Consider the following 26,401-nt stretch of genomic DNA (forward strand, 5'->3'; position numbering starts at 1 on the left):
TTTCATTCATTATGGAGGTGGCCATGTGGGCTGGTTTATGGTTAGGGCATGGGAAGCATATTCCTCTGTTCTGTAAAATGACTTACTGTGTTAGAAGTACCTGAGACCACTCCTGGGTTTGAAGCGATGTCTACCAAGGGAAATCATTAGAGACTCAGTGCCCAAAGTTTTTGTTGGGGCAAGAAATGTAGGTACCCTGTGCCTACATTTTTTGCTATAGCACATAGCAAAATTACAGATTCCTAGAAGGAAAGCAGATGTTGAGCATAAACCACATTGTTTATACAGACATTCTTAGCACAGTGAGCCACTCTAATAGGTTAGTGTGTTGGCACCCTTTGCCAAGTACATACCAGCAGTCCAAATTCTCAGACATTAGCCAAGGTCCAGTCATCAAGCAGGCCTTTTTGAGAGGAATTGTAGGTCCCTATGTTAACTTTTTCTGCACACATAACTAGTGAGTGATAGGACTTTTTAGATAGAACCATGCTATTCCCATATTCTTTATAAAGCCTATGTGTTTGGTGCATGCCTGTAATACCAAGTTCAAAAATGAATGCATCTAAACCAGATCTGCTATTTGTTTTTTTAAACTTAAATTCTATTGACACTCAGCCAGCTGGGCACAGTGGCTCATGTAATCCCAGCACTTGGGGAGGCAGAAGGAGGAGGATTGCTTGAGCAGGAGTTCGAGACCAGCCTGGGCAACGTGATGAGACACAAAGTCTAAAATATTAGGTTGTTGTACTATCTGGCCCCATAGAGAAAAAGATGGCCAACCTCTGTCCCATATGGTAGAACTGGCTTTTCAAATCAGTAGTGAAAAAACGGTTTATTAAAACTGGATATCTGGTTGAAAAATGAAGTTGGATCTCTATACCAAAATGCCAGTGGGTCAAATAGTTAAACATAAATAGTGAATCTAGAACTATAATAGAGAAAACACAGGAGAATTTTTTTGTTGTTCTGTGTGAGGGAGACCTTTCTGGGTAAGGCAGAAAACACCAAATTAGGCAGACAAACGATGAAAAAAATACTCAAAATTTGTATCATAGACAAAAAGAGTTAATTTCCTTAATATAAAAAGAGTAAGTAAAAATAAAGCAGATCAACAAACAGGTTAAAAAACTGGCTAAAGAGATAAGAACAGAGTCTATAAGTAAAGAACACTTAAGTATATGAAATGATACTAAGCACATTTGTATCATTTTAGTTTGTATTTTTTAATACCATTTTCCACCAATTAAACCAGGAAATTCAAAAGTGTTTGATATTAGTGTGTTAAAAAGGATGTGTCCTATCTGTGGACAGTGATTTTATAATATTTATCAAAATTCAAAATATATTTACCCTGTGAAGGAGCAACTTTATCCTAGCAGTTGATCCTACAGGTATACTTGTACTTGCACAAAATATCTTACATACAAATATATTCATTAGTGCATTGCTTTTAATAGCATAAGATTTGACCTAAAGGTCCATTAATAATAGTACTGGTTTTATAAAATGATACCTATGTATACTAGATTTCTGTGTAGTCACCAAAATGAGTATGAAGTAGCTCTTTGAACATTAATGTGAGACACTCAATGGAAATTAAATGATTTGTGAGACAGTAAGGTATATAGTGTGTGTGTATATACATCTGTCTGTCTGTCTGTCTATATATATTGTGATATAGTATCTCTGAAAGAGACATTGAGGAAAACCGGGTACAGTGTTTGCCTTTGTGGAGCAAGTATGGGAGGGTGGTGTGGAAGAGAAACTTAATATTCATCATACATATTCTTGTATCTTTTGGATTTTGTTTTTTGTTTGTTTTTGAGATGGAGTCTCACTCTGTCACCCAGGCTGGAGTGCAGTGGCGCCATCTCAGCTCACTGCAAGCTCTGCCTCCCGGGTTCACGTCATAGGGCCTGCCTCAACCTCCAGAGTAGCTGGGACTACAGGTGCCCGCCACCACACCTGGCTATTTTTTTTTGTATGTTTAGTAGAGATGGGGTTTCACCGTGTTAGCCAGGATGGTCTTGATCTCCTGACTTCGTGATCTGCCTGCCTCGGCCTCCCAAAGTGTTGGGATTACAGGCGTGAGCCACTGTGCCCGGCCATCTTTTGGATTTTGTAACATCATATATATATATCAATTAGTCCAAAAACTTAATAATTTTTTTTTCAATTTTTGGATGAGACAGGGTCTTGTTTTGTCACCCAGGGTGGAATGCAGTGGTACAATCATAGCTCACTGCAGCCTTGTACTCCTGGGCTAAAGCAATCCTCCCACCTCAGCCTCCCAAAGTGCTGGCATTATAGGCATGAGTGACTGCGCCTGGCTTAAATTTTTAACAGTTATGTAGAAAATCCATAAAATAATAAAAGTATGATTCTCTGTTAGCTAATGGTCAGGTGTGTATAGCACCATAATATTGTTCTCACGAGTTCATCACCCCCTATGCTTAAACAAATAAACCAAATCTCTCTGGATAGGAAACGAGGTGTGTACCCATTTGGGAACTTTTCCCGTTTATCATAAATGAAGTGTTACACATAGTGTGTGTAAAACCTAAGAAATTCAGCTGGAAATGATTTGGAGAAATTGGTGGTAATAGAACACTTCATGTTCTATTGAAGAACATTGTGAAGCCATTGTGCCTCATTAATTGCTGCTTACTTTTTTTAGACTTCAAATCTCAACCTGAGCCATCCCCAGTTCTTAGCCAGTTGAGCCAGCGACAGCAGCACCAGAGCCAGGCAGTCACTGTTCCTCCTCCTGGTTTGGAGTCCTTTCCTTCCCAGGCAAAACTTCGAGAATCAGCGCCTGGAGACAGTCCCTCTGCTATGAACAAGCTTTTGCAGCTTCCCAGCATGACCACTGAAAATATCTCTGTGTCTGCCCACCAGCCACAGCCCAAACACATCAAACTTGCTAAGCGGCGGATACCCCCAGCTTCTAAGGTGGGCATTTCATCATGAAGTCACCGTCCTAAAGGTGGAATTATTTTTACATTCAGCTCAAGTAGTGGGATACTAAGTTTTGGAAACTGGGGTACATTGTTTTTCATGCACATAGCTTATTGATTGCCTAATAAGGATATGGCCATTTCTGAGTGACCAGACTAGTATTAGAGGGAATGGGTTTGTGCTGAGAGCCACAGATCCTTATTTCAAGTACAGATTTGAAGATCTGGCTCGGAGAACTGTTGTTCTTGAGGGTTTTGCTGTATCCCATAGTTGGAGGATGCATGGTTCCTTGACCAGGTGATAGTTTCATCATTGGTGAGTCCCCAAAATTAGTCAGCTCAGTGTTCACTCCCCACCCACCATCACAGCTCCCCCGCATTGCTCTTAGATGCAGGTGGTGATATTAATGCCAACCATTCCTGTTTAACTTTTAATTTCTCCTTTTTTTAAAAAAATGAGACAGGGTCTCGCTGTGTTGTCCAGGCTGGTCTTGAACTCCTGGGTGCAAATGATCCTCCTGTCTTGGCCTCCCAAAGTCCTGGGATTACAGGCGTGAGCCACCACGCCTAGCCAACTTCTAATTTTTCTCAGCTTGTTTCTTTTCTTTCCCTTTTTAGAAAAGTCTTATTCCTTTTTTCTCCTTGTTTCTCACTCCTCTTTCTTGCCAGTATTGCCTGGGAACCTAAATGCTTGTTTGGCTCTGTTATAGGCCTTTGTGACCTGGAATCTGTGACCTCTGTTCCTGACACGACAGCTTTGCTTTTTCAGATCCCAGCTTCTGCAGTGGAAATGCCTGGTTCAGCAGATGTCACAGGATTAAATGTGCAGTTTGGGGCTCTGGAATTTGGGTCAGAACCTTCTCTCTCTGAATTTGGATCAGCTCCAAGCAGTGAAAATAGTAATCAGATTCCCATCAGCTTGTATTCGAAGTCTTTAAGGTACTGAATTTAGTCCTTTGTTATGAAGCAAAATAGATCCTAAGAGATCACCTGGTGGAAAGAATACATCCTATGGTAATAGCATTGTGCAGCTATCCTCAGTGTTTATCCAGACCTTCCATCATCTCCATGAGAAACCCCATACCTGTAGCAGACAGTCTTAGTTTCTTCATTGCCCTGCCCCTTAGCAACCAATAATCTGTCTCTGGATTTGCCTACCTGGACATTTCATATAACTGGAATCTTGGAATGTGTGGCCTTTTATGTCTGGTCTTTCACTTAGTATAAGTTTTCAAGGTACACCCATGTTTAATATATCATTTTTATTGCCACATTTCATTGTGTTGATATACCACATTTTATTCATTCATTAGTTGGTGGACATTTGGGTTGTTTGCTCTTTTTGACTGTAGTGAATCATGCTGCTATGGACATTTGGTTTCAAGTTTTGCATGCTTTCAGTTATTTGGGATGTATATCCCAGGAGTAGAATTGCTGGGTCATATGGTAACTTAACCATTTAGGAAACTCCCATACTGTTTCCACTGTGGCTGTAGCATTTTACATTCCTACCAGTAGTCTATGAGGGATCTAATTTCTCCACATCTTTGCAGCAGTAATTTTCCTTCAGTGGAATATTTTATAAATACAAAATCTCAGATTTTAGTTTTCTTTTCTTTTGTTTTCTTTTCTTTTCTTTTTTTTTTTTTGAGATGGGATCTTGCTCTGTTGTCCAGGCTGGAGTGCAGCAGCATGCTTGGCTCGCTGCAACCTCTGCCTCCCAGGCTCAAATGATCCTCCTGCCTCAGACTCCTGAGTATCTGGGATTACAGGCATGCACCGCCATGCCCAGCTAATTTTTTAATATGTTTTGTAGAGACAGGGTTTCCTCATGTTGCCCAGACCGGCCTCAAACTCTGGAGCTCAATGAATCTGCCTGTATCAGCCTCCCAAAGTGCTGGGATTACAGGCATGAGCCACCGTGCCTGGCTGACTTTGTTGTTGTTGTTTTAGTTTTTCCACATTCCAGAGGCAAAACCTGATATTTGTTTAAGTTTCCTTTTTAAAGATAGTCTCAAACACCTGGATTCCTTAAAGAATCTTCTTATTTTTTTTTTTTTTTTCTAGACAGAGTCTTGTTCTGTCACCAGGCTGGAGTGCAGTGGCGCGATCTCGGTTCACTGCAACCTCTGCCTCCCGAGTTCAAGTGATTCTCCTTTCTCAGCCTCCAGAGTGGCTGGGATTACAGACGCCCGTCGCCACGTCCTGCTAATTTTTGTATTTTTAGTAGAGACGGGGTTTCACCATGTTGGCAAGGATGGTCTCGATCTCCTGACCTCCGGATCCGCCCACCTCTGCCCCCCAAAGTGCTGGGATTACAGGCGTGAGCCACCGCACGCAGCCTAAGTATTCTTAAAGGTGTCCCCCTATCTCTCAGTTAAATTAGGTGGGTCTCATTTGGGATAATAAATTGATGCAGTAGTTGCATCTCGTGAAGCTGTTTATGTTTTTTTTATGAAGCTATTTAAAGTAAAAAAATTATGTTGAATATCTTTGACTCTTTTCAGTGAGCCTTTGAATACATCTTTACCAATGACCAGTGCAGTAGAGAACTCCACATACACAACTTCCGTCATTACCTCCTGCAGTCTGACAAGCTCATCACTGAGTTCTGCTAGTCCAGTAGCAATGTCTTCCTCTTACGACCAGAGTTCTGTGCATAACAGGATCCCATACCAAAGCCCTGTGAGTTCATCAGAGTCAGCTCCAGGAACCATCATGGTAAGTGGTATTTTAGTTTTTTTCTCATAAGATGTCTGTCTTATTTGGAAATTAATGTTTGGTTTAATTACGCTTCTTGGATATGATTTTATTTTACAAATTGACTAACCTTTTGAGAAGAATCCTTATAGTTCATTAAGTTTGTTTACAGTGGGCATCTCTAGCACCCATGCTCTTGAGTGTGTGGATAGATCCGCAGGTTCATACACATTGTGGAGAAAATCAAGCATGCATGTAGTATGAGCACTTTGGCTGTAGTACTGGGTACTTCTACATTGTCTGAAATATCTCTGAATATTTCATGTACCGCTTTCTCTCTAATTGCCCCATTTGCTTTGAATGTATTTGCTTCTTCACTGTTAGGTATTTTTGTGTTAAAATTGTGTATTTTCTACCTAGTTTTTGTTAATAATATTGGACTATAGATAAAGGAACCAGATCTATTTTTGATATAGTTTTAAAGTTTTACCCTTCTAGATTCTTGCTAGCTGCATATCTGATGGTCATTGCCAGTTGTATTGCTTTCTGTTAAGTTGAGATGTACCAATATCTCCTGAGAATCTTAGAAAGAAACTTAAAAAAGAACAAGTAAGTATACACATTTCATGTCACACTAGTAATACTTGAACATCATTCTCTCCCAGGAAATTAAAATAATATGGAAGACACTACAGGCATACCTTGGAGATACTGCAGGTTGTTTTAGACCACTGCAATAAAGAAAGTTGCGCTAATTTTTTGGTTTCCTATTGCATATAAAAGTTACAATGTGGATATCTTAATTAAAGATACTTTATTGATAAATGCTAAAAATTAATATGTGAGCATTCAGTGTGACCAATTCTGTGGGTTTGTTTTTTGGGGGAGTACAGGTTCTTGCTTTGTCACCCAGGTTAGAGTCCAGTGGCACGATCACAACACACCACAGCCTTGACCTCCTGGGCTCAGTCAATCCTCCCACCCTAGCCTCCCAAAGAGCTGGGACTACAGACATGCATTGCCATGTCTGGCTGACTTTTGTATTTTGTTTAGAGACAGGGTATCACCATGTTGCCCAGTCTGATCTTGAACTGCCGGGTTCACGCAATCCACCTATCTTGGCCTTCTTCCAAAGTGCTGGGATTGTAGGGTGAGCCACTACACTGGGCTCTTTGTTCCTTTTATCACTTGACATTATTTTGTAAATATGACATGATAGCTTAGGATTTCAGCTCAACAACTCTATATATCCAAGGTTTCTGAGTAAATTTTTAAGCCAACAATTTTTATTAAGAGTGCTGCAACTTGATAATCCTATGAGTAAATCCAAGCCCTTGCCCCACAAGACCCCTCCTACGATGTATACGCCCTTACACACACATTTGCAGCATCTTCCTTGGTGTAGGCAGCTGAGAAAAGTATAGATATGCTTCCAGTTTAGGAAGAAGCCTTTCTAGAGCCAAAGAAACAACTACACTGTGGTTGTTCCTATATTAAATCTGCCTGCATGCATCCGATGTCTTAACTGCATTTCAGTTAAGGAATCTTGTTGTCATGGCCTTCTTCCTCCTCCTCCTTTTCTTCTTGTTCCCCTCTCCCTCTCCCTTTCTTCCCTCCCCCTCCTCTCCCTCCCCCTCTCCTCCTTCCCCTCCTCCTTCCCCTCCTCTTCACCCTCCTCCCTCCTACCTTCTTTTTTCTTCTTCTTTTTCCTTTCCTCTTTCTTCTTCCTCCTCTTCTTCTTCTCTTCCTCCCCATCCTCCTCCCCCTCCCCCCCCTTCTCCCTCCCTCTCCTTCTCTTCTTCATTTTAATACAGGGTCTGGCTCTGTCACCCACTGAAGTGCAGTGGCGCGATGACAACTGCCTGCACCCTCAGCCTCCCGAGTAGTGGGGACTGCAGACACATGCCACCATACCCGGCTAATTTTTTTGTAGAGAGGGGGTTTCATCATGTTACCCAGGCTAGTCTCAAGGAATCTTGTGTTATAAAGCACACAAATGGCTGAGAGCATTAAAAACACATAGGAATCTGGGCACAGTGGCTCACTCCTGTAAACCCAGCACTTTTGGAGGCTGAGGTGGGCAGATCACCTGAGATCAGGAGTTCGAGACCAGCCTGGGCAACATGGTGAAACCCTGTCTCTACCAAAATACAAAAATTAGCCTGATGTGGTAGTGCGTGCCTGTAGTCCCAGCTACTACTTGGGAGGCTGAAGTGGGAGAATCGCTTGAACCTGGGAGGCGGAGGAGGTTGCAGTGAGCGGAGATCACACCGTTGCACTCCAGCCTGGGTGACAGAGCAAGACTCCATCTCAAAAAAAAAAAAAAAAAAAAAAAGAGACATAGGAAATCAGATAATGTTTTTAAGCTATGTTTTCTGAGATTATGGCACTCTACCTCTAATGAGACATAAAATCACAAACAGGAATAGAATCTTGGAACATATTAGCTGAGTAAAATGGAGCTTTCCATGTTTTGTCTTTTTCATCATTCCCTTCAACTAAACATTTAGAAAAATATTTGTGTGCCTTGTCTGTCTTGGATGGATCATCCTCCCTTCCTTCTTCTCTTCCCCTTCCACAGCCTGGAATATCCACAGATTAAAATTACCTTCTCAGAGACACTTTGACAGAAATAAGTTAGAGTCTATATCCTGACAGATGGGCACTAAAACAAGAAAAACCATGTGAACTATGGAAATTTCAATGACAAGCTTTTTTTTTTTTTTTTTTTTTTTTTTTTTTCCCAGGCTGGAGTGCAATGGCGTGATCTTGGCTCACTCCAACCTCCGCCTCCTGGGTTCAAGCGATTCTCCTGCCTCAGCCTCCCGAGTAGCTGGGATTACAGGCACCCATCACCATGCTGGCTAATTTTTGTATTTTTAGTAGAGACAGGGTTTCACCATGTTGCCCAGGCTGGTCTTGAACTTCTGACCTCAGGTGATCTGCCTGCCTTGGCCTCCCAAAGTGCTGGGATTACAGGCGTGAGCCACCACGCCTGGCCAATGACAAGCTGTTTTTGTTTCAACATAAGTTTTTGAGAAGCTCATCATATAACATTTCTTACATAATCTAAACAACCATGTTGGGCTGGGCATGGTGACTTATGCCTGGAATCCCAGCACTTTGAGAGGTGGAGGCAGGTGGATTGCTTGAGGTCAGGAGTTCGAGACCAGCCTAAGCAACATGACAAAAAACTGTCTCTACAAAAAATACAAAAAGTGGCTGGGCGTGGTGGTGCGAGCCTGTGGTCCTGGCAATTTGGGAGACTGAGGCAGGTGGATCACTTGAGCCCAGGATTTCACAACCAGACTGGACAACATGATGAGACCCTGCCTCTACAAATAATAATAATAATAATTAGGTGTGATGGTACACACCTGTAGTCCCAGCTACTTGGGAGGCTGAGGTGGGAGGATGGCTTGAACCAGGAAGCGGAGGTTGTAGTGAGCTGAGATCATGCCACTGCACACCTGCCTGGGTGACAGAGCCAGACACTGTCTCAAAACAAAACAAAAAAAACCCCAAAACAACTGTACACCTGCTAATGTAGTGTGTGTAAATACATGTATATATTTTTTGAGAGGGAGGTTTGCTGTTGTTGCCCAGGCTGGAGTGCCATGGTCCTGCCTCACTGCAACCTCTGCCTCCTGGGTTCACGTGATTCTCCTGCCTCAGCCTCCTGAGTAGCTGGGATTACAGCCGCCCACCACCATACCTGGCTAATTTTTTTTTTTTTTTTTTTTTTTGTATTTTTTTTAGTAGAGACGGGGTTTCACCATGTTTGCCAGGCTGGTCTTGAACTCCTGACCTCAGGTGATCAACCCACCACAGCTGCCCAATGTGGCAGGATTACAGGCATGAGCCATTGTGCCCAGCTTTTTTTTTTTTTTTTTTTTTTTTTATGAGACAGAGTCTGGCTCTGTCGCCCAGTGCAGTGGTGCGATCTTGGCTCACTGCTACCTCTTCCTCCCAGGTTCAAATGATTGTCTTTCCTCAGCCTCCCGAGTAGCTAGAACTACAGGTGTGTATCACCCCACATAGCTAATTTTTGTATTTTTAGTATAGGTGGGGTTTCACGATGTTGGCTAGGCTGGTCTCGATTTCCTGACCTCAAGTGATAACGTCCGCCTTGGCCTCCCAAAGTGCTGGGACTACAGGTGTGAGCCACTGCATCCGCTGTCAACTTGATACTATGTATTCTCAACTGCAGGCGAGATAATTTTACTTATTTACACCCCAGACACAGTTAAATTGAACCTTTGTTAGACTTTTCCCTCTGTATATTGCTACTTGTTGATTTTTCATCCTGGTTTTAGATATTAGTTCTTGATGTGTTACCATGCAATATAATTTTCACTTTTTTTTTTTTTAATCACCACCAGTCTCACTTTATTTTTTAGAAAGACTTTGTGTTGGATTGTTCTCTTTCCTACCTTAAATTTTTAGTAGCATTCACCAGTATAGCTGTGTGGGCCAGAAGTTTTCTTTGCAAGGAGTTTTGTAATTGTAAATTCAATTCCTTCAATTGATATAGGGCTATTCAGACTTTTTTTTTTTTTTTTTTTTTTTTTTTTTTTGTGGTTTTTTTTTTATATACTCCCGGGGTTTTATTTATTTGGGGGATTTACCCTTTTTTTTTTTTTTTTTTTTTTTTTTTTTTGAGCTGGAGTTTTGCTACAGTGCCCAGGGTAGTCATGAACTCCTGGGCTCAAGCACTTCTCCTGTTTCAGTGTTCTGAGTAGCTGGGATTACAGATGTGAACCACTATGCTTCAGTTTCTTACGTTATTTGTGTATGTCAAAGAATTGTCCATTTCATCTAAGTTGTTAATTTACTGGTATAAAACTTCAATGTATTTCTTTCCTGTCCTTTTAATGTTTCTGAGATCTATAGTGGTATTGTCTCCTTTATTTATTTGTTTGTTTTGTTTTGTTTTTTGAGATGGAGTGTCGCTCTGTTGCCCATGCTGGAGTACAGTGGTGCAATCTCAGCTCACATGGTGGCTCACACCTGTAATCCCAATATTTTGGGAGGCTGAGGTGGGCAGATCACTTGAAGTCAGGAGTTTGAGACCAGCCTGGCCAACATGGTGAAATCCCATCTCTACTAAAAATACAAAAATTAGCCTGGTGTAGTGGTGCGCGCCTGTAATCCCAACTACTTGGGAGGCTGAGGCAGGAGAATCACTTGAACCTGGGAGACGGAGTTTGCAGTGATCTAAGATGCGCCATTGCACTCCAGCCTGGGTGACAGAGCAAGACACCATCTCAAAAAGTTACCTTTAAAAAAAAAAATTATTTGGGTCTGGGTGTGGTAGCTCATGCCTGTAATCCTGTGCTTTTGGAGGCCAAGGCAGGAGTATTGCTTGAGCCCAGGAGTTGGAGACCATCCTGGTCAACCTGGCAAAACCCCATCTCTACAAAAAATACAAGAATTAGCTAGGCATGGTAGGAGGCACCTGTAGCCTCAGCCCCTAGGCAGGCTAAGGGGGAGGATCACCTGAACCTGGGGAGGTGAAAAAAAATGTTTTTAAACATTTTTGTTCTTGCATGAGAGTTTGTTGTTTACCTTCCCTTTATTAAAAAATAGAATAAAAGAGATCATTGTTTCTTGATTAAGCTACATGTTATAGAAAGTATAAAAAGCCACTCAGGTAATGATTTCATTTTGTAAGTTTATGTTCTCTTCTCTTCTTTATAGAATGGACATGGTGGTGGTCGAAGTCAGCAGACACTAGACAGTAAGTATAGCAGCAAGCTACTCTTGTCATGGCTGGTGCCAACCAAACAGAGGAAGAGGATAGCTCACATGATGTGGAAAACACCAGTTGGTCAATGGCTCGTTTGTTAAAAAGCAGCCCTTTTGCTTTTTTTTTGGACCAGGTATTGGCTATGGTGTTATTAGAAATGTCTTAGCCACAGCAAGAAGGAGGTAATGGTCTCATATTCTTCTGCCCTAATCAGACTGCACCACAAGTGCAGCATACAGTATGCATTTTAAAGATGCTTGGGCCAGGCGGGGTGGCTTATGCCCATAATCCCAGTGCTTTGGGGTCCAAGGCGGGCAGATTGCCCAAGCTCAGGAGTTTGAGACCACCCTGGGCAACATGGTGAAACTCTGTCTCTACTAAAATACGAAAAATTAGCCGGGTGTGGTGGCGCGTGCCTGTAATCCTCTACTTGGGAGGCTGAGGCACAAGAATTGCTTGAGCCAGCTTGGGCTACAAAGTGAGACTCCGTCTCAAAAAAAAAAAAAAAAATCTACTTCTAAAGCAAAAATTTACTGTTCTTGTTCAGGAAAGATAGGCTCATTGTCTTTAGGACCTGAAGGACTGTTGCCTAGAGAGATAAATGTTCACTGTGGACATTTGGGAGAAAATGAGACCCCCCTTCCAACAGCTCAGTGATTACCAAAGATAGTGCAGGCAAATCCGTTAATTGCTTCTTTTCTGTAGTTGGCCAGCTTGTCTGTGATTGTTTATAGTAGTTTGCTTTCTTTATTCAGGAAGGCAAATGGGTGGGGAAGCCAGAAAGACTCTCTTTAAATAGGATTTCCTGGGAGTGCGGATATTGAACTTAAGCAGACCGAGATGAGCCTCAGTTGAAACTGTAATGACAGATTTGGAGCCCCAGGATTTTGGTTTGACATTGGTATTGTTGGGCTGCCAAGGCTGTTTGGAGATTCGTTGGTCGTTCTGAGCTTGTTGGATGACGGAGGAACTTTTTACTCTAGCAGTGGTAATGGCAGGTTTCTTTTGTCTAGGCATGGGTCGAGAACTAAAGTATCTGGGAGGCAGTGTACATTAACCTACTTTTCATTTCCCATACTCTCTTCTCCCTCACTTCCTCCTCCCCTTCCCTCCCCATTTTGTTTGTTTGTTTGTTTGAGAGAGGCTTCCTGTGAAGCTGTTATCATCATAATACAAGGCCCAGGGCGGTACGTTTTGGGGTCTTAGTTTTAGGTGAGGTATATCTGTGGTGTCTTTATACAGTTTATCTATGAACAAGGTTTATATATGGAATAGACTGCCAATAAAAAGAAGGCCTCTGTAAGAACTGACCTAGGTATAAGTTGGCCCTTTCATTGCTTGTGTTTGGTTTTGACCTGCCCTTCCTTTAGACACTCAAGTGCTTTCCCTGGGTTTCGAAGGGTCAAGGTTGCTCCTCTTTCCTAACTGGAAAAAGACAATGATGTTTTATTTCCAAGCACATATCTGAGTTGTGTGTGTGGACAGCACTGAGACTGAGTCTTTCCACAGCTAGGACTGAGTGTCTCCATGTCCTTTCTGAAGCCTACAAAGCTCATTTTTGTGCTCTGAGATTCATCTATTCAAGCACATACCAAGGAAATGATCACCGTGCATTTGGAAGTAGGTGTTGGACAGTTGGACTGCAGATGTTAGGTGTCCGTGTCTCTCCACAACATATACATCAACCCCAATCTACCTTACGTTGGCCGTGAGCATTGGTAGAGTCAGCCTGACTTGGCGGAAGCACGTGTAGGTGGTCTTGCCTGTCAGCTTATTACTCCCCCTTGCTGTGCCCTTTGAGGAGTTTGCCTCACATTATAATTTTACATATTAGGCTCAGCACCTGTTTTTCTTTCTGGATGCATCTACAGCTTAGGTTCCTTTAGGTGGGAAAAGTATGTCCCCATATAGGATAGACTGGGTTATAAAGGTGTCATTTCCTATTCTTTGCTGCATCTTGAACAGCTGACCATAGTGTGTCCTTTGATAGTGTTGTTTGACAGACAAGGGGCTATCTGGTGACATGCTTGGCATTTTCCTGGGGAATGTAACTTTATGGACGTCTCAACTGAGGCTGACGTGTCACAAGATATTGAGCATGTTTTCAGGTACTTAGGATTGGTTTTAGAAATAAACAGATCTGCTTCTTACAGCTACTTCATCTGTTCCAGCTCCAAAGACAACAGGCCCTCCCTCTGCCCTCCCGTCTGTGAGCTCCCTGCCCAGCACCACCTCCTGCACTGCACTTTTGCCGTCCACATCCCAGCACACAGGCGACCTGACCAGCAGCCCTCTCTCTCAGCTTAGCAGGTATGGGGAAGGTGTGGGCCCAAAGTGAGAAGTACCTTGGGGCAAAGTCCTAGAGCTCATGTAGAAGGTTGCTTCCATGAACAGAGCACACTTGTTGTCTCTGACGTGATGTCCTGGGCTTTTGCATTATGACTGTAGCTTAGGTTTTGACCAGGTTGTGCCTTAAAACCACCAGATATGGAAACCTTGCCTGCTTGTACCGCCTCTGCTGGCACAGAGCACTGGGTCCCCTGGGAGTAGGGTGAGGCCAGCAGCTCCCTCCTACCTGTCTTCACCCTCCAGAGGGTGCCTGAGCCTAGCCTCTCTGGGCACCGCTGGGCCCATGTCACTGAGGTGGAATGAGAATGATGGATTTCTGAGCAGATGTCTGACTTGAACTTTCCATGGCTGAAGAAACGATGTTACTAGAACAAGGTGTAGGAAAATGGGTGGCGTTGCTACCTGTGTCTTCTGAGGAGTGTTCTCCATCACTCTTTAGCTAGGAGCAAAAGTGGATTTGATGGGAACTGGCATGTGGAGTTGAGCATAGGAACTTTGATCCCTCATTCACAGATTGAATGGGGTTGTCAAGGGTGACCGTTTTCTTAGTGCAACTCTGTCTTCACTTTTCGCATCTGAGGAGCAAATGGATGTTGAGGGAAGCTGGCTCTGGAGTTTTCCAGACCTCATGGCAAGTCATTCCCATCCACCAGGACCCCATCACTGGGCTCTGTGGGGATAAAGAATGAGGATGGGTCTGAAGCTGGTCCTTTGCTAGGGACTAGGGACAAGTTTGAATCTAGCTCACTGACCCACGTGGGTCTTGTTCATCTGGAGTCACTTGTTCAGGTGGACATACGGCGCTCTGTTTTTTCTTCTAGTTCGCTCTCCAGCCACCAGAGCAGCCTCTCCTCTGCACATGCAGCCCTCTCCTCGAGCACGTCACACACAGTAAGTGTCTGCGCGGCTTCCTCTAACTCCGCCATGCTTGGGGAGCCTGGAGCTTAGTCACATGCAGCTGGGGCTTCAGTCTGATTTTTAGTATCCGATAATCCAGAGTTGCTTGGCTGAAATGTCTTGATGGCGTGATCTGGTTCGAGTTTCTGATTTCCTGGGCACCATCTGGGGACATCTTGCTTTCTAAGTTTGTAGCGCCTGGGAAGAATCGTTGCTCCAGAACCTTATCTGTCATTGGCAGGAGTGTCAGGTGGTGACCTTGCTCCCAGGAATTTGCTGTTTGATCTTTCCTCGTGCCTTCTTTCCTGACTCAGAGGCAGAGATTGTGAGAAGGTCGATGTTGGAGAAGGGAGTCTAGAGGGTGGAGGGCAGGAGTGGAAGCAAACATGCACTGCCGAGAAGCCAGGCAGGAGGGCTGGAGTGAGCGCGCCAGCTGGGAAGTGTCCTTATATGCCAAAGAGTAGCCCTTGATTATGGTTATTGAGGTGTGGCTCAGTGGGTCGTGGAGCTGTGAGCATGGTTTTAAGTGGTAGGAGTCAGCCAGATTGTGGTGGGTTGCTGAGTGAATGGTAGTGAGATGGAGAGGAGGAGGCGGATTGTAGAGGGCATGCAATGAAAACTTAGGAGAGGCTGGAGGATAGAAAGGTGCCTGGATTAACAAAATGTGCATGCTCCTAGACAACAGGAGGTGTTGGGTGAGGTTGGAGTAGGCAGGTCCACAGGCTTGGAGGAAGGATTAGGGTGCAGACGAATGGAGGAGGCAGGAAACTGATGAACTTCGTGTCCTCTGAAGAAGGCAGCAGCTCACCAGCAGCGTGAGGTGGTGGAAAAGGGACGTCCTGTCCTTTCCTCTGGATCCGGCTAATGCTGTGGCTTTCACACTCTAGTGTTCCAAGTCAAACCTTACACAGAATCTTTTATCATAAAACACACAAACTGCCACTTTCAAAGTAGAGCATAGTGTGGACACCTCTGCCTGTCCCCCTGCCCCTGCCCTCTGTGGCTCATGGGAGCGGTGAGCTGACCTCAGCAGGAGTGCCATGGAGCTGTCCTCTGTGACCGTGCCACTGCTGCCTGGAAGCCCAGTGCTCCTGCACTCATGGGGAGCTGCACTCTCCATCTCCTCAAAAAAAACTCCAGATCATGTATTCCAACCTGCCACAGCCAGAATCGTCTCATCCAGTGGGTCCCATACCTTGTCAGCATGACAGAACTGTGACATTGCTAATACAATTGTCCCTCCATATATGCAGGGGATTCATTCCAGGACCACTGCATACACCAAAATCTGCACATTCTCAAGTCCCACAGTTGCCCCTGTGGAACCCACCTATAGGAAAAGTCAGCCTTCCAAATATGGGTGTTTTCAAATTACGCACAAGTGCATCGGGGTGAAAAACAAATCTGCCTGTAGGTGGACCCATGCACTTCAAGCCTGTGTTGTTCAGGGGTCAACTGTTTGTTCATAATATTTCATCTGAAAAGTTACGGAAAGATAAACAATGAAAAGTTTTTCTGTCTCTCGTCTACTTGGCTCTATCCTTCCATTTTCTCCATCCTTTTAATAAATAAAAGTCAAAACACGCAGTGCATACATAGTCATTTCCCCATTATCATCTGCTTTTTTTTTTTTTTTTTGAGATGCAGTCTCACTCTGTCACCAGGCTGGAGTGCAGTGGTGCAATCTCAGCTCACTGCAACCTCCACTTCCTGGGTTCAAGCGATCCTCCTGTCTCAGTCTCCTGAGTAGCTGGGGTTACAGGCGCATACCACCACGCCTGGATAATTTTTGTATTTTTAGTAGAGACGGGATTTCACTATGTTGGTCAGGCTGGTCTCAAACTCCTGACTTCGTAATCCACCCGCCTCGGCCTCCCAAAGTGGTGGGATTATAGGCGTGAGCCACCGTGCCCGGCCATCATCTGCCCTTTTTATTCTTTTTCTCTTGTTACATAAATGAGAGTATTTTATGTACAGTGTCCTTCAACTTTTTTTTCCCCACTTGTGTATCCCCACAAGTGTATCTTGATGTTTCCATGTTGAAACTTAAGGGGTTTTTTGTTGTTGTTGTTTTTTCCCCCACAGTTCTGCTTTATGATGTTATTTAAGGTTATTTAAGCAGCTGTCCATTTAGGGTTGTTTTCAGTTTTGATACCACAGAGAATGTTGCATTTGATAACCTACATACGTTGTTTCATGTGTATAGCTATATGTAGCGGGTCAGTCTGTGATATGGAACAGCAAGGCATTTGTGATTTTATACACATTTCCAGATTGCCCTGCATAGTGATTCGACCCTGTTTACCTCCCACTGGCAGTGAATGAAATATCCTATTACACCATTGTGTCCTCAAAATGGTGTTATTAAACATTTGTATTTTCTTAATATGTTCGCAGAAAAATGGCCCATCAGTCTAGTTTTTAATGAGGTTGTACATCCTTTTTTTATATATATTTGAAAACCATTTGATTTCCTTTATGTGAGTTTTTTATTTTTATTTTATTTATTTATTTATTATTTTTCTGAGACGGAGTTTTACTCTTGTGGCCCAGGCTGGAGTGCAATGGCACGATCTCGGCTTAGCGCAACCTCCACCTCCCGAGTTCAAGCAATTCTCCTGCCTCAGCCTCCCTAGTAGCTGGGATTACAGGCACACGCCACCAGGCCCAGCTAATATTATTTTAATAGAGGCAGGGTTTCACCATGTTGACCAGGCTGGTCTCAAACTCCTGACCTCAGGTGATCCACCTGCCTCGGCCTCCCAAAGTGCTGGGATTACAGGCGTGAGCCACCGTGCCCGGCCTATGTGAGCTATTTATATTCTTGGTTCCTTTTTTTTCAGGTCTTTGGTCTCTATTTCTATATTAGGGAGCCCTTTGTGATGGGAAGTACAGGTATTTTTCCCTAAGTTTGCTGTTTATGATTTTTTTTTACATAGATCTGTATTTTCTTGCATTTTCTTGTAGTTAGATCTTTACCACTCTCCATCAATACATAAAGGAAATCTCAGCATCTTCTCCTGCCTTTACTTCTCTGGGCCCGTCCTGGGGAGTTGACTGCATAGGCCCCATTGGATGGACTGAGCGAGACCTTGAAAATTAGTGTTGACCTTTTAATCTAGCAGGTTGATGTCCTCCCAGTTTTGGAAGATGAGGGCCAGAGACAGGAACCCCATCGGGCAGCTAAGGGAGAAGAGACTTGCCAGATGACTCTTGAGTCCCTTTCAGCAAGTCAGGACCTAGTTCCCTAGTGAGCATCTCTTAGCGATGGGGAATGTTTATTTTTCCTTCCGAGATTAAAAGGTTGTATATATCCAAGTACACTTGCGAGCATTGGTCAGAGCTGTTCCAGATTTCTGTGGCGGTTGGTGGGGAGTCTGGCTCCTTAGCGAGAACCTAGATGGTGGGCAGGCCAGTGCATCCTTTGCCCTGCTCCTGGTGGGGCTCTCTCCAGCCTTGTCCTGCCCATCTGTGCTGAAGGAACAAGATGCCTTGGAGCCCCAGGAAACCATGTTTCTGACTGTCTTTACCTTGGTGAATCTGTTCTGGATGTTAGCTCCTTAAAGCCAGTGCCCAGGCGGGTAGTGACCTATGGGCATGGGATGGCGGCGGAGAGTTAGTCTGTGGAGGCAGGTTGGGTCCTTCTCCTGGGCCCTTCCTGTTCTTTGGCTTTTCTTCTATGAGTTTATATGCTGCTTTCTATGCCCTGGTTTGGAGACTGGTCTCCCTCTTACAGAGCTTTTCCTCCCTTTTTGGGACTTTGCTTTGTCCACCTAGGTGTGCCTCTCCCACCTTCCTGCTCGGAGATTGAAGTTCTTCATAGGACCCTGTTGCTAGGGTTGGGCTTCTGGGACTTGGGGCTGATGGAACATCCGCTGGTTCACTCTTTCTTCCCAGGGGTACCTTGTCAGGCATAGTGGCAGGCCATGCCCTTTTAGGTGGGCACTGGTGAGGCATTGGTGGACTGAAAGATGTCACCAGGTTTTGGAGCAAAGGCCTCTCTCAGCCTCCTGTTGTTTCCAGACCACAGTGGCTGAGAATCCCAATAGAAGGGAAATCTCCAAAAGATTGAGACTTGCGCTGGGCTTCCTGTGGCCTGTGCTCGCCTCTTCTCAGACTGTTTGCTTTGCTTTGAGGTAGGTACTCGTCCCATATTCAGACAGTCTGTGTTCATTTATGATCCGAAGTTATCTTGGGATTTCTATGCCCTCATTTTGGATGCCAATGCATGAACAACTTGAAGGATTTTTACAGAGAGTCGTGGTCATTAAAGCTTAATGTTAATAGTTTTGATGTTCAGTTTATGTATTGTATCCTGATGGCTGGAACCAGCTGCTATGTGAGGGGCCGCGGTGAGCACTGAGCACAGAGCCTCTCACCTTAAGGGAGCCTGGGTGGTTACATCATCGCCTGCCTGCTCAGCCTTGAGACTGTGGGCCCAAGCGCCAGGCCAGGCTCTCCCCAGCACCCTCCTCCTCTGCCTCCAGATCCATGTGTCCTGGCTTTTCTTTTGCCAGCATGCCAGTGTGGAGAGCTCCTCTTCCCACCAGTCCTCAGCCACCTTCTCCACGGCAGCGACCTCCGTCTCAAGTTCCGCATCCTCAGGCGTCAGCCTGTCCAGTAGCATGAACACCGCGAACAGCCTCTGTCTGGGTGGGACCCCCGCGAGTGCATCCAGCAGCAGTAGCAGGGCCGCGCCCTTGGTGACCTCAGGTATGTGCTCCAGAGGCCTTTCCTGCCCACCCCTGAGCCCCTCAAAGGTGCCTCCCTGGCGTCCCAGGAAGGCAGTGCAGGTGTCAGGAGAGTCTCAGGCCCGCCAAGTGTGCTGTGTGTTCCATTGACCTTGAGGCCCGATCTCCCCACCCCTGATGGGGATGAATTCTTCCTGGCAGGATTCCTGGCCTCTGCATGCTTCTAGCTTTTCAATCTTTCCTCTTTGTTCTTTCCTGGAGCCGAGTTGACATTGTGACTTGGGGGGGCCAGGGATGACTTATTGTGGGCTCCACGACTGCAGACCTAGGCTGTCTGTAGGCCCAGCAGACTATGATTTGATGGTCGCTGCTAAAACCCACTTTGAACTCAGCCTGTCCCTCTCCTGGCACTGCATGGCTTCCTTGCCCTCTTTGGAGGAGGCAGATTCTTTTTATATTTCTCTTTGCTCAGTGCAGTGGGACCTTAGGGATTGGGGGAAAGGGGCTGCTTTTGTCTGGGCCCAGAACTCTCTGACGTTGAAACCACCTCAGTGTGGTGGCCGGGCTTTCTGTCTCCCCTTCACTGATTTGTAGAATGACCCTCTGCCGCGTTCGGCCACTGCCCTTCTTTGAACCCATCTGGGGTAGCTCAGTGACTGTGCCTCCTCCTGAAGCAGCTGAGGACTCTCTCTCTTTGTGGTGACCACTTCACTCCATTTGATTTTTCCCTTTATACAGGCAAAGCACCCCCAAACTTGCCTCAGGGGGTGCCTCCCCTGCTGCACAACCAGTACCTCGTAGGTCCCGGAGGACTGCTTCCTGCCTACCCGGTGAGTGTATGGCGGAACTCCTGGCCTGCCCCGCTCCCCTGGCCTCAGGGGCTGGCACCTGGCAGGAACCTGGCATTGGGCCCAGGTTGCCCACCTCGAGCTGCCCTTCCATCCCTGAGCCCCCCCGTCTCTGCCCTGCTGAGCCCTGGTGGTCTTCTTCCATCTAGACTCTGTGAAGGCAGGATCTGTTCCCATAACAGCTGATCCAGATCCCATTCCTGGGTGTGTTACAGCCCCCTAACCTTGTTTTGACTCCTAGATGGACCTGGGCTTCCCAGGGGGTGGTATGTGGTTCCTAAAATATACTTTCTGGTTCTCACACAGATCTATGGCTATGACGAGCTCCAGATGCTGCAGTCACGGCTGCCAGTGGTGAGTAGGGTATGGACTGGTCGGAGCAGAGGGTTCAGAATCTTTCACATGTCCCCCCTCTTACGGTCTTGGCTGCCACACTCTGTGGCCCTTAGGATCCTCTGCCTGAGGAACCTCTCAGCACCACTACTGAGAAAGCTGTTTTCTTCATCTGGCGGTTGTGCCAGGCGTGACCATGGCTTTGGCACAGAGTGTCCATTGCTTATCCCTGGGAAACATGAAGGCCTTTGGGACCTGGGGCCCTGGTAGGCCATGCCCCCTGTTAAATGTTGGTCCTTATCTTTCCTCCTCCATCTTGTTTTCTCTCTTTTTTAAAAAGAAAAACCATATGACACAAGACATGGACGTTGCTTACTTGGCCCTGGAGTTTTATACTGTCTTCCTCTTCCTCAGAGTACCATATAGTGTCTTTGGTCTGAGGTGGCCAGTGACTGCTCTTCTGCAATCAGCTGAGTGAGTGGCTTGAGCTGATGGTCTTTAAGGTCTCTTCTGGGTCTGGCCTCCCATCTAGATTTGTGAGAATGCCTGCCCTGGGACATCCCTGGTGGTTGCAGCCTTACTCTGAGACCAGGGTTGCCTCTTTCTTCTGACCGTTGGTGCCAGAATGCAGTGTGGGCCTTTCCTGGGATAGCCACATGAACAGAACCGTGGGGACAGAGGGGAATAGGCCCGCTCCTTGCCCTGCCCATGGGCAGGACTTTCTCCTGGGAGCCACTGTCTTCTTGCTCTGCCATTTCCCAGGGCACTTGTCAGAGAGTTGCAAGCAGTTTGGATACCACCTCTGCTAGATACAGTCTTTCCTGTTCCTGGAGGAAGAGGCTTTCTCCCTTGTGCAGTGATGCCTTCTTCCCCATTGGTTTTGCCCCCTTCTCTGCCGCACCACAAAGAGCTGACAGAGCTGCTCTTGTTTCAGAAGAGTAGCCCTTTCCACTGGCTGGCCGTATTTCCAGAAGCAGAGGCCTAGCCTGGGAGCCAAGTGGCTTCTCCCCACTGTGCAAACCAGCAGCCCTTTAATCTGCCGGCCAAAGGCCCAAAGTGCGGGAGGTGGTGCTGAGCCCCGGGATTCGTTCTGCTTCAGGGGCTCTCCGTGGTCTCCACACTTATTCACAGCACTCTTTTGGCTTTTATCACTTGGTGCCTTAGAGAAAAGACCCTCTGGAGCCCACCTTTTGAGATACGTTGCTCTTTCTATCCCTCGGGTTGTTTGTTCACCTATGCTGCTTGTGAGCCTAGTTCCCGCCTGGAGATTTCTCGTGTTCTGTGAAAGTGCTCCCCCTTCTGGGCTTTCTCTGCTCCGGTCCTCAGTTGTGCAGCTCTGTGTGTTCCCAGCTCTGCCTCTCCCCGGGGTTCTAGGCTGCTGTGGGTTTCCAGGAGGTTTCCTGGAGGGTGTGAGTGCCATTCCCAGCCAGGATGGCTCCTTTCTGGGATCGGGCACAGCCCAAGGGCTTTGCCTTTCCTCAGGGGCCAGGTGTGTCCAGGAGTGCGAGGCCCTGGATGGTGAGTGAGGGTCAGGTCAGACCTCCCCTCCTCCACGAAGCTCCACTGTGTTTTGCCGTCTCTGTCTCCACGCTTTGTTGTATCTGCCATACTTCCCCCAAGTCCTAGGCCAGGGGTGTCCAGTGTTTTGGCTTCCTTGGGCCACACTGAAAGAAGAATTGTCTTGGGCCACACATAAAATACACTAACATTAAAGATAGCTGATGAGCTTAAAAAAATTGCAAACAAAGTTCATGTTTTAAGAAAGACGAATTTGTGTTGGGCCACATTCAAAGCTGTCGTGGGCCGTGGGTTGGACAAGCTTGTCCTAGGCCATGTCAGTGTTTCGAGAGCAGTGTAGGTGGTGACAGGCCAGTTCCGGGCTTCACCTGGGGTCCTGCTTATTCCTGTGCCTACCTGGCACTGCTCCCTGTCCCCCCTTAAACCTTTCAGGCCCCTGTACTTCTGTTGCCTCCTTTTTCGGGTCTGCTCTGTTTAGTCAGCTTTCCTAGCTGCTCTGTAGTCTCTCACACAGAAAAGCCAGCGAAGTTGGTTCAGCCCGAGGCATTCACACAAGCATCTGCCTGTGGTGTCAAATGGATGTGTGAGGCTTGGTCTCCAGCAGCTCTGCCTGGTGAAGCTGCAGGGTTGGCCGGTCTGTGCGCTCATGTGTTAGGCAGGCCGCCTAGTTGCACACTCTTCCGAGGGGCACCATTTACTTGGCGTTCCCTGGGACTGCTGGCTTTCAGGCATGCAGTCTATTTCAGGAGTGTGGCGTCACCACTTCCATGTGCTGGTTCTGCTCCCCTGGGAGTCAAGCAGGGCCAGTCGCTGATCGAGCCTCCCTGGTCTCTCCTAGGACTACTATGGAATTCCCTTTGCTGCACCCACAGCGCTTGCCAGCCGAGATGGGAGCCTGGCTAATAATCCATATCCAGGTGAGTTTGCTCAATGGATGAGGAGTAGCCCGCGGCTGGCCTAGTGCGAACTCCAGGAGCTGGGAAGCAGCAACAGCAAAGCTGAGAGAGGCCTCTTGGCAGCCTGTGCTGAGCTGGCAGCCAGACCTGTTCCTGTTTGCAGAAGCCAGCTGGGCCTTTCTCTGGTTGGAGGAAGGGCAGTGGCTGGAGTCAGTGCTCTTTCCTAGGTGATGTCACAAAGTTTGGCCGTGGGGACTCTGCATCCCCTGCACCCCCTACCACACCAGCTCAGCCACAGCAGAGCCAATCACAGACCCACCACACAGCCCAGCAGCCCTTCCTGAACCCTGCACTGCCACCTGGCTATAGCTACACTGGTCTTCCCTACTACACAGGCGTGCCCAGTGCCTTCCAGTATGGCCCCACCATGTTTGTGAGTATTTCAGCGGGTGTGACTGTGTCTCCTGACCTTGAGTTGCTGGCAGGTGGAAACCTGGGACCTATCTTCCAGCAGGGAGGGAGGGTCGTGATTCCACTCCCTCTTATCTGGTCTTCAGGAACTGTTCAGGCTGGGGACAAGGTCACTTTTCCCCTGCTGTGTTTAGATCCAGTATGTGTTGCACTAATGAAAACACAGCTCCCCTGTGGTTGTGGGTATGTCACCTGCTGCCTTAGGCTCTGGCAGGGGTACCTGACCAGCCTCAGCTTGCCTCTTCCTACACTAATACCTCATCTGCTTGCCCCCCCAGGTCCCTCCAGCCTCAGCCAAGCAACACGGGGTGAACCTCAGCACTCCCACACCTCCCTTCCAGCAGGCCAGTGGTTATGGCCAGCATGGCTACAGTACAGGTGAGGGGTACTCCCCAGACAGAGACACATGGGGTCAGAGAGGCTTGCCTGGCTCACACTTTCCTCTTGTACCCTGCCACGCTAGGTTATGACGACCTGACCCAGGGGACAGCAGCAGGAGACTACTCCAAAGGTGGCTATGCTGGATCATCGCAGGCACCAAACAAGTCTGCAGGTTCTGGGCCTGGCAAAGGTAGTGTTTACCTCTCCTTTCCAGGATAAGGCCTGGAGTGGTGGGCTCCTGCCTGATCCCCTCTCACGCAGGGCAACCCCTGAGTGACCCTGGAGGTGGGGAGCCTGGAGCTGGGAACAACTGCTGTGGGGAACAACTGCTTTTCCTCCTAGGAGTATCAGTGTCTTCAAGCACCACCGGTCTACCTGATATGACTGGTTCTGTCTACAATAAGACACAGGTGAGGGACAAAGGTGGGTTGGGTGTATAGGTTTTTGGGAGGTTACAGTCCAACCTGACCTTCACCATTGTCTTCTTTGCCCTGCAGACTTTTGACAAGCAGGGATTTCATGCAGGGACCCCTCCACCTTTCAGCCTGCCCTCAGCCTTGGGATCCACTGGGCCCCTGGCCCCGGGAGCGGCCCCTGGCTATGCGCCCCCACCATTCCTGCACATCTTGCCAGCCCACCAGCAGCCCCACTCACAGCTGCTGCACCACCACCTTCCGCAGGATGCCCAGGTGAGCACAGTGATGGAGGCAGCCACCCTGCTGTGGGCCAGGGGTTCTGCTCCAGCCTTGACAGCCTTCCCTTCTCCTCTTCCTCAGAGTGGCTCGGGTCAGCGCAGCCAGCCCAGCTCCCTGCAGCCCAAGTCTCAAGCCTCCAAACCTGCCTACGGCAACTCTCCATACTGGACAAACTAAACCCGGAAGAGAGGGGTGGGCTGGGGCAAGGCTTATCCTGGGCAGGAGAGAACACACGAGCACATATTTGGGAGGCCAGTGCCCTTTCCTAGAATTCCCGAGACATGTGTCAGCCATGCCTCTGTGGGGAGTCTGCCTCCCAGACTGGCTATTGTATGTAATGTATTTATGTATGTATTTGTAAATGTGATAGAAGCTGGGGGGGGAGTTGGGGGACAGCGGCAGATGTTAGCCAGGTCTGCTCTCCCCATTCAAGCCCCTTCTCCACTGTAGCAAAATAAGCACCCCCACCCCATCTGCCTTCAGGTCTTCTTCACAGCCTGCACTGCCCAGTGGGCCACTAGGGGAAGTCTCTGGAAGGGCTGGTTCAAGGCTGTTCGGGTATAGGGGTCAGGTACCAATGAAGAATCACGACTTGTCTCACTCCTTTAGAAATTGTTTTCTTTCCTGTGTAATTACTTTATACCTCTGTTTTTGAGAAACTGTTCCTTTTGTCATGTCATGGTCTCCTTCCACCAAATCTTGATCTGGGAATAGCAGCAATATCCCTCCACTCAACACAAATACGGGCACCTGTTTGTCTTCATATAGAACAGGGGCTTCTGGTCTGGTCATGTCCCTAGAGACTTACTAGAGACTGGCTGACCATGAAAAAAAAAATAATAATCTGAGTTGTTCAGCCAGTCAGCTCCCCTTTAAAAATCAAAGGTATCTCCAAGCAACACATTTCCATTCTAGTTGTCTTGAACCAGGTGGGCAACTGTTTCAGGGGTTTTCTCTTGCCCAATCCCCACCTAATAAAGTTCTGAGAGCATGCACGGTCTCTGTGTGGTGTGACTGAAGGGCAGCTCAGGGCAGAAGCCCTGGACTTCACAGGGCTAAAGGAAACCCCACATGGTCATAGTCTTCTGACACAGGCTACAAAGGCTTGAAATGGTTTTCCTTTTTACTGGACCCTCTTGGCCCAAATCAATCACAATGGCTGTAAGGACAGCTAAACCTCCTTACAGGGCCCAGGCCATGTTGATCAAAGTTAACCTGGCTTTTCTTATAGCTCCTTAAGAGACTTAGGGATAGGGCAGTGTCCCACAGAGCCCTGTCCACTGGAACACCAGGGCAGGGTAATTTCTTTTCCAAACCTCAGTGGACTTTTACAATCTGAAGCAAAGCCAAGAACTGAGAGCAGGGTTCTAGGCCTTAAGGGGAAGTATGAACAGGTATACCTGTCTTTTGCTTGTCATCAACTGAACATAATCTTGATTGGCAGTCAAAAGCTATGGTAGAACACGTGACTAGTGAGTTTTGGGGTGTCACGAGGTAGGCTGGTGGATCCGGGGCTACGTATCTGCTCCAGAAAAGCCCAACCAACCATTCACCTTGTGTCAGGTCAGAAGCCAGGGAGTAGCCAAGGGCCATAGGAAGGAGGCAGATCTCCTGTTGGCCAACCACAACTGTGCTCCAATCCAGCAGGCAGGAAGCTCAGGGCCTAGAAGTGTTGCCCAAGGTGCTACAGCCTCTCTTTTCACTCCTAAATCACTGCTTCAGATCAGGTTAAATAATGTCAGAACCAGCCTAGGGTCACAATCTACTTTGTCTGCTTTTGGCCTCTACAGTTGAGAGCAATGGTCCTGTCATCAGATGGGACCGATACTATTAACTCACAGCTTAGGACCTTATCTAGAAAAAAGGTAAGTGTCTACAAGTAAAATTAGGACTTTTATTAAATAGGGTGGTCTGCC

The 26,401-nt window shown here is 46.8% G+C and overlaps 1 protein-coding gene and 1 non-coding gene across 3 annotated transcripts in view; both read left to right on the plus strand.

Moving 5' to 3' along the window:
- The window catches only part of UBAP2 (ubiquitin associated protein 2), a 66,597-nt gene extending 41,119 nt beyond the window's left edge, over positions 1–25,478 (plus strand). Inside the window, exons 9-24 of one of the 2 annotated variants that reach the window (XM_058431218.1) lie at positions 2,678–2,952; positions 3,727–3,896; positions 5,465–5,678; positions 11,358–11,397; positions 13,560–13,716; positions 14,577–14,646; positions 19,170–19,365; positions 20,082–20,173; positions 20,498–20,545; positions 22,881–22,959; positions 23,166–23,371; positions 23,688–23,787; positions 23,873–23,980; positions 24,133–24,200; positions 24,288–24,479; positions 24,567–25,478. In XM_058431218.1, the coding sequence (XP_058287201.1) occupies positions 2,678–2,952; positions 3,727–3,896; positions 5,465–5,678; positions 11,358–11,397; positions 13,560–13,716; positions 14,577–14,646; positions 19,170–19,365; positions 20,082–20,173; positions 20,498–20,545; positions 22,881–22,959; positions 23,166–23,371; positions 23,688–23,787; positions 23,873–23,980; positions 24,133–24,200; positions 24,288–24,479; positions 24,567–24,662 (2,111 nt within the window). In that variant the 3' untranslated portion in view covers positions 24,663–25,478. The remainder of the gene's footprint in view (positions 1–2,677; positions 2,953–3,726; positions 3,897–5,464; positions 5,679–11,357; positions 11,398–13,559; positions 13,717–14,576; positions 14,647–19,169; positions 19,366–20,081; positions 20,174–20,497; positions 20,546–22,880; positions 22,960–23,165; positions 23,372–23,687; positions 23,788–23,872; positions 23,981–24,132; positions 24,201–24,287; positions 24,480–24,566) is intronic. The other variant, XM_058431220.1, reaches the window with a different exon arrangement.
- Positions 12,833–12,912, plus strand: LOC116459535 (small nucleolar RNA SNORD121A). Its single transcript, XR_004245586.1, has one exon. It is a non-coding gene; the product is annotated as a small nucleolar RNA SNORD121A (small nucleolar RNA).
- Positions 25,479–26,401: the final 923 nt, after the last annotated feature.

The sequence above is a fragment of the Hylobates moloch genome, unplaced genomic scaffold, assembly GCF_009828535.3.
Source record: "Hylobates moloch isolate HMO894 unplaced genomic scaffold, HMol_V3 SCAFFOLD_19, whole genome shotgun sequence".
NCBI lineage: Eukaryota > Metazoa > Chordata > Mammalia > Primates > Hylobatidae > Hylobates > Hylobates moloch.